The sequence below is a fragment of the Panthera leo genome, chromosome B3, assembly GCF_018350215.1.
Source record: "Panthera leo isolate Ple1 chromosome B3, P.leo_Ple1_pat1.1, whole genome shotgun sequence".
Classification (NCBI taxonomy): Eukaryota; Metazoa; Chordata; class Mammalia; order Carnivora; family Felidae; genus Panthera; species Panthera leo.
The window spans coordinates 42,101,386-42,117,030 of record NC_056684.1 but is presented as its reverse complement, the minus strand read 5'-3'; the positions used below and the strand labels follow the sequence as shown (position 1 = coordinate 42,117,030).

General features: G+C 43.8%; 1 protein-coding gene across 3 annotated transcripts in view; it reads left to right on the top strand.

Annotated features, from left to right (window-relative positions):
- TLN2 (talin 2) overlaps positions 1-15,645 on the top strand; it is a 435,350-nt gene that overhangs the window by 347,104 nt on the left and 72,601 nt on the right. For all 3 annotated transcript variants that reach the window (XM_042941831.1, XM_042941832.1, XM_042941833.1), the window contains 3 exons: positions 237-369; positions 7,830-7,931; positions 13,988-14,158. In XM_042941831.1, coding sequence (XP_042797765.1) covers positions 237-369; positions 7,830-7,931; positions 13,988-14,158 — 406 coding nt within the window. The remainder of the gene's footprint in view (positions 1-236; positions 370-7,829; positions 7,932-13,987; positions 14,159-15,645) is intronic.

Below are 15,645 nucleotides of genomic sequence, written 5' to 3'. Positions count from 1 at the left end.
CCTAGCTGTCAGCACAGAGCCCGACGTGGGGCTTGAACTCACATACCAAGAGATCATGACCTGAGCCTAAGTCAGCGCTTAACCGACTGAGCCACCCAGGTGCCCTGAGGATTCACTCCTTAAATAAAGCAATCAAATGTGGTAGAAGGTAGACAGGGCTCCTGCCCCAGCAGTGTTGCTGCAAGTTGTGGGACTTGAACCCCAAGGAACTATTGGACTTGCCCTGTCTCTTCCAGGGACAAGGCCCCTGGACAGAGAGAGTGTGACTACTCCATCGATGGCATCAACCGGTGCATCCGCGACATTGAGCAGGCCTCGCTGGCAGCTGTCAGCCAGAGCTTGGCCACAAGGGATGACATCTCTGTGGAGGTAGGCCAGGGCTCTGTGGCTGGATCCAAGGCCTCTGGGGATGGGGAGTGGGACCAAACGCATTTTTGATGCTGGCGTTTCATCACTGAAGCACTTTCCCCTGGAACGAACCTAGGAAGTTTTGGGATGGTTTGGTGAAGGAACACATGTACTGCTGGAGTGGAAATTACAAATAGGGCTGAAACTTGGGGGAAAATGATTAATGTCAGATAAGAGTATATCAGTAAGGTGAGGTGACCATATTCGGTTTAACGCATCAGTAGAGTAGGCCAAAGTAGGTAAATTTGGATGTTTCCCTGTCCTGTGTTATCAATGTACTTCTTGACTACCAGGCATATTTAGCATTAAACTCTACACATGTGGTCCTTTTAGAGATCAAGGATTCTGCCCTCAGTTACCCATTATCCCATTGTTGGGATCCTTCTGCCTTTTTTGTGTGTGTAGCTTTTGTGCTCATTTCTATTATTTCCTTTATGCCTGCAATTTTTTTTTTAATTTAAATTCAAGTTAGTTAACATACAGTGTAGTCTTGGCTTCAGGAATAGAACCCGGTGATTGATCGCTGGGCTTGAAAAAAGCATAGAGGACAGTAGAGAATCTATTGCTACAGAGATCAAGGGACTAAGAAATAGTCATGAGGAGCTAAAAAAATGCTATAAATGAGGGGCAAAATAAAATGAAGGTGGCCATAGCACGGATTGAAGAGGCAGAGGAGAGAATAGGTGAATTAGAAGATAAAATGATGGAAAAAGAGGGAGCTGAGAAAAAGAGACATAATAAAAATCCAGGAGTATGAGAGGAGAATTAGAGAACTAAGTGATGCAATCAAATGGAACAATATCTGTATCATAGGAATTCCAGAAGAAGAAGGGAGAGAGAAAGGGGCTGAAGGTGTACTTGAACAAATCATAGCTGAGAACTTCCCTGATTTGGGGAAGGAAAAAGGCATTGAAATCCAAGAGGCACAGAGAACTCCCTTCAGACATAACTTGAATCGATCTTCTGCATGACACATCATCGTGAAACTGGCAAAATACAAGGATTAAGAGAAAATTCTGAATGCAGCTAGGGATAAACAAGCTCTAACTTACAAAGGTAGACACGTAAGAATAGTAGCAGACCTGCCTCCTGCAACTTGGAAGGCCAGAAAGAAATGGCAGGAAATCTTCAATGTGATGAACAAAAAAAAATATGCAGGCAAGAATCCTTTATCCAGCAAGTCTGTCATTCAGAATAGAAGGAGAGATAAAGGTTTTCGCAAAGAAACAAAAACTGAAGGAATTCATCACCACTAAACCAGCCCTACAAGAGATCCTAAGGGGGAATTCTGTGAGTGAAATGTTGCAAGGACCACAAAGTACCAGAGACATCACTATGAGCATGAAACCTACAGACATCACAGTGACTCTAAATGCATATCTTTCTATAATAACACTGAATGTAAATGGACTAAATGCTCCAACCAAAAGACATAGGGTATCAGAATGGATTAAAAAAACAAGACCCATCTATTTGCTGTCTACAAGAGACTCGTTTTAGACCAGAGGACACCTTCAGATTGAAAGTGAGGGAATGGAGAACTATCTATCACGCTACTGAAAGTCAAAAGAAAGCTGGAGTAGCCATACTTCTATCAGACAAACTAGACTTTAAATTAAAGGCTGTTACAAGAGATGAAGAAGGGCATTATGTCATAATTATAGGGTCTATCCATCAGGAAGAGCTAACAATTATAAATGTCTATGTGCCGAATACGGGAGCCCCCAAATATATAAAACAATCACAAACATAAGCAAGCTTATTGATAAGAATGTGGTAATTGCAGGGGACTTTAATACCCTACTTACATCAATGGATAGATCATCTAGACACAGGATCAATAAAGAAACAAGGGCCCTGAATGATACATTGGTTCAGATGGACTTGACAGATATATTTAGAGCTCTGCATCCCAAAGCAACAGAAGATACTTTATTCTCGAGTGCACATAGAACATTCTCCAAGATAGATCACATACTGGGTCACAAAACAGCCCTTCATAAGTATACAAAAATTGAGATCATATCATACATACTTTCGGACCACAATGCTATGAAGCTTGAAATCAACCACAGGAAAAAGTCTAGAAAATCTCCAAAAGCATGGAGGTTAAAGAACACCCTACTAAAGAATGAATGGGTCAACCAGGCAATTAGAGAAGAAATTTAAAAATATATGGAAACAAATGAAAATGAAAATACAACAGTCCAAACTCTTGGGATGCAGCAAAGGCAGTCCTGAGAGGAAAATACATTGCAATCCAGGCCTATCTCAAGAAACAAGAAAAATCCCAAATAGGAAATCTAACAGCACACCTAAAGGAAATAGAAGCAGAATGGCAAAGACACCCCAAACCCAGCAGAAGAAGAGAAATAATAAAGATCAGAGCAGAAATAAACACTATAGAATCTAAAAAAAACAGTAGAGCGTATCAATGAAACCAAGAGTTGGTTTTTTGAAAAAATAAACAAAATTGATAAACCTTTAGCCAGGCTTCTCAAAAAGAAAAGGGAGATGACCCAAATAGATAAAATCATGAATGAAAATGGAATTATTACAACCAATCCCTCAGAAATACAAGCAATTATCAGGGAATACTATTAAAAATTGTATGCCAACAAACTGGACAACCTGGAAGAAATGGACAAATTCCTAAACACCCACACACTCCCAAACTCAAACAGAAAGAAATAGAAAACTTGAACAGATTCATAACCAGCAAAGAAATTGAATCAGTTATCAAAAATCCCCAGCAAATAAGAGTCCAGGACCAGATGGCTTCCTTGGGCAATTCTACCAGACATTTAAAGCAGAGATAATACCTATCCTTCTCAAGGTGTTCCAGAAAATAGAAAGGGAAGGAAAACTTCCAGACTCATTCTATGAAGCCAACATTACTTTGATTCCTAAGCCAGACAGAGACCTGGCAAAAAAAGAGAACTATAGGCCAATATCCCTGATGAATATGGATGCAAACATTCTCAACAAGATACTACCAAATCAAATTCAACAGCATATAAAAAGAATTATTCACCATGGTCAAGTGGGATTCATTCCTGGGCTGCAGGGCTGGTTCAACATTCGCAAATCAATCAGTGTGATACATCACATTAATAAAAGAGAAGATAAGAGCCATATGATCCTGTCAATGCAGAAAAAGCATTTGACAAAATTCAGCATCCTTTCTTAATAAAAACCCTCAAAAAAGTCGGGATAGAAGGAACATACTTAATCATAAAAGCCATTTATGAAAAGCCCACAGCTAATATCATCCTCAACAGGTAAAAACTGAGAGCTTTCCCCCTGAGATCAGGAACACGACAGGGATGTCCACTCTCACTGCTGTTGTTTAACATAGTGTTGGAAGTTCTAGCGTCGGCAATCAGACAATAAAAGGAAATCAAAGCATCAAAATTGGCAAAGATGAAGTCAAGCTTTCACTTTTTGCAGATGACATGATATTATACATGGAAAATCTGATAGACTCCACCAAAAGTCTGCTAGAACTGATACATGAATTCAGCAAAGTTTCAAGATACAAAATCAATGTACAGAAATCAGTTGCATTCTTATACACTAATAATGAAGCAACAGAAAGACAAACTGATCCCATTCACAACTGGACCAAGAATCATAAAATACCTAGGAATAAACCTAACCAAAGATGTAAAAGATCTGTATGCTGAAAACTATAGAAAGCTTATGAAGGAAATTGAAGAAGATACAAAGAAATGGAAAAACATTCCGTGCTCATGGATTGGAAGAATAAATATTGTTAAAATGTCAATACTACCCAAAGCTATCTACACATTCAATGCAATCCCAATCAAAATTGCACCAGCATTCTTCTTGAAGCTAGAACAAGCAATCCTAAAATTTGTATGGAACCACAAAAGGCCCCGAATAACCAAAGTAATATTGAAGAAGACCAAAGCAGGAGACATCACAATCCCAGACTTTAGCCTCTACTACAAAGCTTTAATCATCAAGACAGCACGGTATTGGCACAAAAACAGACACACAGACCAATGGAATAGAATAGAGACTCCAGAATTGGACCCACAAAAGTATGGCCAACTAATCTTTGACAAAGCAGGAAAGGATATCCAATGGAAAGAAGACAGTCTCTTTAACAAATGGTGCTGGGAGAACTGGACATCAACATGCAGAAGAATGAAACTAGACCACTTTCTTATACCGTTCACAAAAATAAACTCAAAATGGATGAAGGACCTGAATGTGAGACAGGAAACCATCCAAACCCTAGAGGAGAAAGCAGGAAAAAACCTCTCTGACCTCAACCACAGCAATTTCTTACTTGACACATCTCCAAAGGCAAGGGAATTAAAAGCATAAATGAACTATTGGGACCTCATGAAGATAAAAAGCTTCTGCACTGCAAAGAAACAATCACCAAAACTAAAGGGAAACCAATGGATACGGAAAAGATATTTGCAAATGACATATCAGACAAAGGGCTATTATTCAAAATGTACTTTTTGAATTCAAAACTCACCAAACTCCACACCTGAAAAACAAACAATCCAGTGAAGAAATGGGCAGAAAACATAAATAGACACTTATCTAAAGAAGGCATCCAGATGGCCAACAGGCACATGAAAAAGATGCTCAACATCACTTCTCATCAGGGAAATACAAATCGAAACCACGCTGAGATACCACCTCACTCCAGTCAGAGGGGCCAAGATGAACAAATCAGGAGACTATACATGCTGGCAAGGATTTGGAGAAACGGGAACCCTCTTGCACTATTGGTGGGAATGCAAACTGGTGCAGCCACTCTGGAAAACAGTGTGGAGGTTTCTCAAAAAATTAAAAATAGATCTACCCTATGACCCAGCAATAACACTGCTAGGAATTTACCCAAGGGATACAGGAGTGCTGATTCACAGGGGCACTTGTACCCCAATGTTTATAGTAGCGCTTTCAACAATAGCCAAATTATGGAAAGAGCCTAAATGTCCATCAACTAATGAATGGATAAAGAGATTGTGGTTTATATACACAATGGAATGGCAATGAGAAGGGATGAAATATGGCCTTTTGTAGCAACGTGGATGGAAATGGAGAGTGTTAGGCTAAGTGAAATAAGTCGTACAGAGAAAGACAGATACCATATGTTTTCATTCTTATGTGGATCCTGAGAAACTTAACAGAAGATCATGGGGGAGGGGAAGGAAAAAAAAAAAAGTTAGAGAAGGAGGGAGCCAAACCACAAGAGACTCTTAAAAACTGAGAATAAACTGAGGGTTGATGGGGGTGGGAGGGTGGGGAAAGTGGGTGATGAGCATTGAGGAGGGCACCTGTTGGGATGAGCACTGGGTGTTGTATGGAAACCAACTTGACAGTAAATTTCATATTAAAAAAAAAATCAGAACCCAGTGATTGATGTCTTACCTAGGGCACCCAGTGCTCATCCCAACAAGTGTCCTTCTTAATGCCCATCACCCATTTAACCCACCCCCCACCTGCCTCCTCTACAGCAACCCTGTTTGTCTCTGTATTTAAGAATCTCTTATGATTTGCCTCCCTCTCGGTTTTTATCTTATTTTTCCTTCCCTTCTCTGGTGTTCATAGAGGCATTTGGCCTGCTTTTGCCAATTTTTCCAAAGTTGAGAATAGTATTTTCCTACTTGGCTTCTGTGATTTTTTTTTTTCCTGTTAACCTGCTCAAAGACCCTTGATTTATACTTCCTTCTCTCTCTGTCAAAACTGCCAACACTCAGGAGGTGCTTAATAAATATGGATGGTCTGTTTACTGATGTGTCCCTCACTGCCACCAAATTCATCAACAATGAACTTTGCCTGCTGTCTCTAAGTAGTGGGCCCAGAGTTGGTCTTGCTCATTTTTTTACTAGAGCTGTCGATTGTACTTCAGCTTTACCCTCCTCCCTCAATGCCAAGAAAAGAAAGAAGAAATATTCTTACTCTGTGCAGAATGTTAGAATTACTGTCAACCTGTTACTTAAAAGGGGGATATGCATACAGAAAAGTGTGCACATCATAAGTGTGTGGCTTAATGAATTATCACCAATTGAGTATAGCCCTTAGCACCAAGATCAAGTATCAAAGATGACCAGCACCTTGGAACCCCCACCCTCGCCCTGCCTTTAACCACCCATCCCAAAGCTTGTCCTCTGTCTTCACTTCCTCCCTAGGAAGAAAATCCCTCCCTTTGAACTATGTGTGCTCCATACTTATTTCATGTTTATTTTAAGAAGCCATCTGTAATAAGATAACATTGCTGGAATGTTCTTGCATTCTTGACTATAATCACATTATGAGCAGAAAGATGATAACAAGCTACATAAGACCCTTGGAAGTTTGAAGGTTTCTTTGCACGTCTGTGCCTGTTTTTCCATTTTTCCCTCCAGGATTTTCTTTTCACTTTAGCATACTACACTGCACTTCTCATTGAGTAACCCCTGCTCAAAAGCCCCAGGCAGTATGCAGCATTGTTCAGAGGGGAAGCTGCCTGGGCCAGACTTTCTTTTCCAACAAGCAGGACATCATCACTTTGCCAGGAAGTACCCTATTCCATGCCGGCATGTGCTGACCTAAGATGTCCAGTGTCCTGATATATTAACGCTGAGTCTTACCAAGCGAAGCTCCTAGGAAGAATCCTACGAATCTGACCTTTCCTGCCACTAGCTGCCAGTGACCAGCTTGGAATTCCCCATTTCCGTCATGTGGCCTCATCATCCAGATACTTTGCCCCATCTCTTGACAGCATGAGTCCAATTCTTCTCTCAAAAACCATTTTTAACATTTGCATCCACATCACCCAAAACAATGCCCTGAGAGCCTGAGCTGAGCTCAGCAGTTTACTCATCTGGCATTTTCACCGTGTCCTGTCTAGGAAATGGTCCTGCTTTCTGAGAGCTGATCTCATTTTCACGTCACCCTTCTTGCCCCCACTACTTCCTTAAGGAGTTCCTAGTTTTGAGGACTCAGCCACCTGGAGGTTCCCCGAGGCTCCGGCAGTAGCTCTCCCCATTTGGATAAAATTGTCTTCCTTCCTGGAAGGGAAATGTTTTTTATTTCCAGTAATTGTGCTAAATAACCCAAAGTAAAGATACTGGCAACAGCACTCAACACTGTGGTTGGTGTGAGTGAGGAAGAGCCGGTAGAAAAAGTATCCTTGGGGCCTGCCTCGTGTCATCCCTGGGTAGAAGCGTGGGGGGCTGTGGCCCAGGGGGGCTGAGGGTCCCTGGGCAGGGCAGGGTGGACTGGTGGCTGTGTGGCTCACCCAAGTGAGCTTTTATCCACTACAGATAGAGTGGATATTTTGATATCCATTTCTCGTGGCCTCCCATGTCTTTCACATGGGCCTTTATAAATCCGTGTGGCTACGTGGTAAACTGCCATAGGGGAATTTGACAGCCCTCTCTCCTTGTCAGGCCCTACAAGAGCAGCTGACTTCAGTGGTCCAGGAAATCGGGCACCTCATCGATCCCATTGCCACAGCAGCTCGGGGGGAAGCAGCGCAGCTAGGACACAAGGTAATGGACCCTGCTGGGGGTGTGCGTGAGAGATGGGTGTGGGGCAGTCATTGATCATTGACCGTTCCGGGGTCTGTTTTCCGCTAGAATCCAGACGGAAACTAGAGTGAAGTCTTTCTGGTTATGGTCAGACTTGCCAGCCAACAAGACATGACATTCCCATGTTGTGCTTGACCTCCCCTGGATAAGTCAGAGACTAAAGTTGATGTCCCTAGTCTGCTCTCTGCCACCATTTGTCCCTGGCTGGCTGGCCTCATTCTCATGTGTATAGGGGTACATTATTCTCCCATGGCTTCTAATAGAGTGCCTGCTTTCACACATGAGGGAGCAAAGCAACCTTGCAAACTTCATCTTGAACAGCCAGGCCTCGCTGGACAGCCACTCCAAAGGAGCCCTTCAACTGAGAGCTCATACCCGCGTTGTCTAAAGGCTGAATGATATTTTGCCTGTTTGGGACTCATTTTGCAAATCTTTGATGGGTAGGTGCCTTGTCCAGCAGCCTGCTGGACAGAGAGAGGGCCTCCTCAGCAGAGAGAGGGCAAAAATTGGATTTGGAACCGCCTCCAGGGTTTCCGAGCGTTTATCAGTGTGACTGTCAGTATCGATGTGCATATCAAGAGAACTCAGTAGCCAAAATCTTTTCAGCAGGTATTGATTTTAGAAAATCAATATTGTTGCTTTTTCACATCATGAAACAGGGGAAGGGCTACTTAGCTTCCTGCTGGTTCTAAGGGCAGGTTTTTGAGATTTAAAAATGACCAGGGTCCCTCTACGCTTTCAAATGTGGCAAATTTCATTTCTCAGCTGAGTTCCTTTATAATGAGAAGAGAAGAGGGCTTGTCCACCTGTGTGAACCTCTTCACACAGGAGAGGAGCCTGGAGGAGCCGGGAGGGGAGGCTGGTCTGGAGGCCGGAGCTCTGCCAGCCGGGGGACTGGAGCCACTGCTTGAATGGTGCCGGCCACGGGGAACTGAGTTTGGCACAGAAACCAGACTTCACTTCAGCGGTGACTTTTGATTCCGGTCAGAACTTTGTAAGAAAATTTTTCTAGGGGTGCCTGGGTGGCTCAGTCAGTTAAGCATCCAACTTCAGCCTAGGTCATGATCTCACCATTCCCCACTTTGAGCCCCGCATGGGGCTCTGTGGTGACAGCTCAGAGCCTGGAGCCTGCCTCGGATTCTGTGTCTCCCTCTCTCTCTGCCCATCCCCTGCTTCTGCGCTTGCTCTCTCTCTCTCTCTCTCTCTCTCTCTCAAAAATAAACATGAAAAAAATGTTTTAAAAAAGAAAAGAGAATCTATCTAGACTTGGAGGACAACAAATCTTGTCCCTGCAGGTATTGTTGTTAGTCTGGAAGATTAATTCCTGTGTCTGTGGGCGATATCAAAAGAAAGGTAATATATTGTGTCACTTGAGTGACAAATATACTCTCGGTCCTTGGGCTAACCCAGTCTCACTTGCCAAAAGACAGTTCTGGACAAAGGAAGCCTCGGCCCTCCTTCCACAAGAGTCTTGGACTGAGAGTTGATACCTACATGGTTCCACTTCTTCGTTGAGACACTCTGGTGGAGTTCCCGGGTCAGCTTCACTTGGGAGTGATAAACGCAAGCTCTCAGAACCCACGCGTATTAGTTCCCTGGAGCTGCTATAACAAATTCCTAAGAACTGGGTGACTTACACCAACAGAAGTTGAATCTCTCGCAGAAGTCTAAATTCAAGGTCTCAGCAGGGCCAGTCTCTTTCTGGAGGCTCTAGGGGAGAATCCATTCTTTACTCTTCTTGTTATTTATTTATTTTTTTTACCTTTTCTTTTTAAGTTTATTTATTTTGAGAGAGACTGAGACAGCACCAGTAGGGGAGGGACAGAGAGAGAGAGAGAGAGAGAGAGAGGGAGAGAGAACCCCAAGAAGGCTGTGCACCATCAGCACAGAGCTCAATGTAAGGCTCAAACTCAGGAAACCATGAGATCATGCCCTGAGCCGAAACCAAGAGTCAGACGCTTAACTGACTGAGCCACCCAGGCGCCCCACTTCTTTGCTCTTCTGACTGCTGGTGACTCTTCATGTTCTTTGACCTTATCCTGCCAGTGTCTGCCTCTCTGGTCAATTGTCTCCTGCTCTTTTCTTTGTCTTCCCTTCTTCCGGCTCTTATTAGAATATTTTTTAGTAGATTTAGGACCCACCCAAGCAAGCTAGGATGACCTCATCTTAAGATCCTTAGATACATCTGCAGAGATCTTTTTTTCCCCCAGTAAGATCGCACTCACAGGTTCCAGGGATTTGGACATGGTCATATCTATTTTGGGCCACCGCTCAACCCACTCTGCCACCCTAGGCCTAAGGAATCCACGTCATGTAACAAATACTCAAAATTCTGTGTTATTTTAATTTCGGTGCTACCCCAGGTAAGGATATTTCCTCTGCCATGTCTCGAGAACAGAAGGTATTAGAGTCTTTGCTAAGCTACCTAAATACAGGGAAAAGCACATCCTTTCAAACCTTTGTCCACAATACATGAAGAATAAGGACATGTGGCATTTATCAAGGGCCTACTCCATGGCAGGCATTGTGCTGTGTACTGTTATGTATGCTAATTTAATCCTTCTAACAATCATTTGGAGGTTAGTGCTATTATTATCCCCGTTTTATAGAGGAGGAAACAGAAGTTTGGTAATAGGAAGCAGATTGCCTAAGATTTCTCATTTAAGGAATTGACAGGATTCAGATCCAGCGGCTTCTGAAACTGGAGCCTTCTCTCCATCACCCAGCCATAGTGCCTGCATGAGGGCACCAGCTCAGTTGTATTGAATTACTCTCCACACACAGCAGCCCTTGACATTTTACAGTTACAGTGATGAAATGTACTTTTAAAATTAAAAAAACAGAGGCTCCTGGGTGGCTCAGTCAGTTAAGCATCTGATTCTTGATTTCGACTTGGGCCATAGTCTCATGGTTTGTGAGATCACGCCCCACATTGGGCTCTATGCTGACAGGGTGAAGCCTGCTTGGGATTCTCTCTCTCCCTCTTTTCCAAATAAATAAATAAACTTAAATTAAAAAAAAAAAGAATCAAATTAACAAATGAAAATAAATAATAAATAGAATCTAGAAAACCTGTTAGATTCTAATGCACTAAACACCTTGATTCCTCTAGTACATACAGGACCCATCCTGAGTCCTGCCCCCTGATGACCCATTAGTGCACTGTGGTTAACCTTGGTGGTGACCCCAGTACCCTACTAGGGGATGAGGGTGAAATCCAATGCAAATGTGTAGGGCTGATACCTGGAGTTGTGCAAGCTGGGTCTTACACAAAGGTGTTTGGGCAGAGCAGAGAGTGGGGCCAAAATCTAGTCGAGTCATGTGCCTTGGAATGAATCATGTCTGACCCACAGATAGGGAGCCCCTTTAAAATTCATCCAAAGCATCACAAAGGCCAGCAGCAGCCCTGCGGAAGCGCTTTGAAACCATCTGATTAAAGAGAACTGTAATCGAGAGTAAAAGAGCAAATGTACGTTTCCTGCTGGCTGATGGTCCGTCTCACTGTGAGCTCTAATGACCTTTAATATTTTGGACTCCCACCTTGGCCCAGCCACCACCAACTGCATGAACCCCTGCCCCCTGCTTCATTTCTAACCCAGTGACTGCACAGCTCAGGAGTGGCCTTCTTTCCTCTGTCCTCCTCACACTCATTATTCCTCCACATAATGGGAAGAAGCATTAAGGGAAATTGCTGGCTAGATGTCTGAGCTCACATACACTTGATGGAACTAATTTATCAGTTAGTAATTGGCATGCACAATGAGGAGTGGAACAGAAAACTGTGGTCAGTGCCACTGTGTTTTTTCCGAGTGGAAATAGATGGTGGTATCTGAAGCAAGTACGGTGAAATGTTCAACTCTGGCATTCTGGATGCTAGGTAAGTGGGTATTACTGTATTATTCTGGAAGTTTATTTTAAATGCCTTACAGAGCAGCAAATACCAAACAAGAAACTTCTGGGGCGCCTGGGTGGCTCAGTTGTTAAAGCGTCTGACTCTTAATTTCGGCTTTGGTCATGATCTCCCAGGTTTGTGAGATCAAGCCCCATGTCTGTCTCCACGCTGACATCAGGGAGCCTGCTTGGGCTTCTCTCTCTCCCTTTCTCTCTGCCCCTCTTAAACTCACATGTGTGTGTGCTCGCTTTCTCTCTCCCTCTCTCAAACTTTTTAAAAAAAAAACAAACAATATGGGGCACCTGGGTGGCTCAGTCCGTCGAGCGTCCGACTTCGGCTCAAGTCATGATCTCACGGTTGACGAGTTCAAGCCCTGCGTTGAGCTCTGTGCTGACAGCTCGGAGCCTGGAGCCTGCTTCGGATTCTGTGTCTCCCTCTCTCTCTGCCCCTTCCCTGCTCATGCTCTGTCTCTCTCTGTCTCAAAAATAAATAAACATTAAAAAACAATAAACTTTTTTTTTTTTAAATATCTATTCGTACCTTCTGCCCATTTTTTAATTGGATTATTCAGTTTGGGGGGTGTTGAGATTTTAAGTTCTTTTTTTTTTTTAATGTTTATTTATTTCTGAGACAGAGACAGAGCATGAGTGGGGGAAGGGCAGAGAGAGGGAGACCCAGAATCAGAAGCAGGCTCCAGGCTCTGAGCTGTCAGCACAGAGCCCGATGTGGGGCTCGAACTCACAAACCGTGAGATCATAACCTGAGTTGAAGTCAGTTGCTCAACCGACTGAGCCACCCAGGTGCCCCAACAATAAACTTCTAAAATCCAATATTACAACCATAGCAGAGCTGAACTAAAAAAGAGAAGTAGCCAACAGTAGAGCAGAAGGTGGGAATCTGGACTGTGGTCTGGGACATGGGATTCCTTTCATAGCTCCTTGTTTTAGCTGCTTGAGGTCAAACAAGTTACTCCACCCACCTAAGCCTTGGTTTCTTCATTTGTATCTACCTGGTAGGATTGTTGTGGGGATTAGATGAAGCTTGGTGAGCTGTTAGTAGAAAGCCTCGCATGTGGGATATTCCCAGTAATGCCTGTGAGGGGCATCTGGTGGCCCAGTCAGTTGAGCGTCCGACTTTGGCTCAGGTCATGATCTCGTGTGTGTAGGTTTTAGCCCTGCATCGAACTCTGTGCTGACAGCTCGGAGCCTGGAGCCTGCTTTGGATTCTGTGACTCCCTTTCTCTCTGCCCCTCCCTTGCCTCCCCACTCACACACTCTCACTCTCTGTCTCTCAAAAAAATAAAACATTAAAGATTAATAAAAAATAAAGTAAATTAATTAAAGAAGTAAGTAAGTAAAAATAAATAAATATGGCTCTGCGGCACCCAGTGGGTGGGTTCTCGTGAGCACAGAAGCAACATGACGTTACCTACTAGAGAGGCCTAAGCAGGAATGGTGGTTAGCCATCTGGCTAGGCTTTTTTCTTCTCCTGGACTGGACTAATCACAAACAGAACATCTAGGGCAATGTGAAATCATTTTTGCTTTTATTCCAAATCTATGGTTAGGCCAACAATGCTCCAGGTAGAGAGCAGTTGGATTGGCTTCCTCGAAAGCCTTTGCTCTCAGGCTTCTTTTCTCATCGGTCCTTGGTCCCTTGCTCCGCTCCTGTCCCCCTTTCTTCTGAGTTCCTAAGATGCTCCTCTTTGGTTCTTTTGAAAGCTTGACAGTTTGTGAGATTTGCAAAATGCTCACGCCCAACTCAGGATCACGAAACAAATTCCTTAACACTTGGGCCTTGATGAGAGACGAGATGAAGAGCTCCCCAGAGGAACTAACATCCAAGCAAGAGTTCATTAATGAGCAAGTGCTTCTAAAAGTAAAATTGAGTGATGAATAAGGTCTGAGGGTCTAATGTGTAACATGATGACTGTAATTCATGATAGCGAATTATATTAAATAATAGAAAAAAACAAAAAGTAAGTCTCAGCCTGTGTAAAAAGCAAATTTCAGCATGTCTGTCTCTCCCTGTGCATCATCCCAGTCCCCTCCCCACCAGTGCGACCCCTAAAGGAGACACATGTGATTATGTGATGTATCTGTGGCGTGTTTTTTTTGTCTTAAAAGGTGACACAGCTGGCAAGCTACTTCGAGCCCCTGATCTTGGCCGCAGTTGGTGTCGCCTCCAAGATTCTGGACCATCAGCAGCAGATGACTGTGCTGGACCAGACCAAGACGCTCGCAGAATCTGCCCTCCAGATGCTGTATGCAGCCAAAGAAGGTGGAGGAAACCCCAAGGTACAGTTCAGGATTCCAGGGACTCACCTAGGGCCACAGAGAAGCCATGACACATTCCTCCTTGTTGTGTTCCTCCAAGGAAAACTCCTCCAGTTCTCGGTTGATTGTATGTGATTTCCCACGCAAAGATGGGAAATAATCTTCGATTGGCCTTCCCAGGGATCTTTAAGAGGAAAACCAAGAGATCTACATAATGAAGCCTTATTGAGAAGTTGCATTTTCCATGACAGAAGGTGTAGGCAAGCGTCTACAAAGAAAAACATTGTGTGGTGTTTGCAGGAATAAAAACTAATACTGCCCGGCACCTGCTCGGTGGTGACCCCCAGCTTGCGCAAAGCAAAGCTCTGTTGTTTTCCAGTGAATGTTATTTCCATTCCCGGTTCTCAAGTTCAAAGCAAAATGTGATGCAAGGTCACCCACGGCATGTGCTTCTATTGCCTTGGGGACAGTCGTTTAATATGGAAATCTCCCTTACCAGTTTGCAGGTAGAATGTTTCCACAGCCAGAGGTATCACCCAGCTACTAAGCGACCAGAGATGGTGACAGCATGCCATCTTTCAGGGTTGATACTTGTGTCAGGGTGATTATTTTACTTGTGAAACCATCACGTACATTGTGAGAAGGCCGGAGGCTCCTCCTGCTCTTGGTACCTTCTAGCAACTGCCTCCACACGGTCCATCTGAACTTAATGGGTCCTCACTTAAGCAGACTAAGTTGTGGGATTACTGACTGGAGAGATTTGTATGGGATACTTGCCTATAGGCTATAGAAATCCATATTATGTATCTATTCTTTTTAGTATGCTTTGTTGCATTTCTAAGGTCTTTGCAGGGACAACATGGCACAGCAGGAACGACTCTAGATTGAGAGGCAGAATCACAAATGGGTCCTCTCAGAGCTCACAGTTACTGAGCGCTGACTCTGTGTCACCCCTTACACCTCATATCCTCTTGATATTTGATCATCATAAAAATCCCATGGTGTGAGAAGGTTCCCATTGGACAGATGTGGAAACTGAGACTGGTTAGGTGAGTTGTCCCACATCACAGAAGAGGTGGACGTGGAGTCAGGACGGAGCCTGCACCCTGTGAAGGCACAGGCCGACTGCCCAAAGCAAAGGCTGGAGAGAGGTCGAGGAAAGTTGCAGGAGAGAGGCCACATGTGACAAGTTGGTCTCACAAAAAGAAATTACCTGGTACATAAGGGCGGTCAGGGGCGTGCCAGGAAGAAGGAACAGCATATGCAAAGGTGTACGTGGGGTTATAAAAGGATTGTGATACCTTTAGAAAATAGCATGCAGTCTGGTGTATATGGAATGTGCTGGAAGTGGGGCCATCAGGGTGGGAGGATAGACTGGGCCGTGTTGTGACTGGTCTCCTCACACTGTACACAGGTTGGGCTTTGTTGTGAGTAGTGGGGATGACAACCCCACCAGAGTTCAGAAACACCGCTCCCGTAACACCATGCATACTATCTTAGACTTGGGT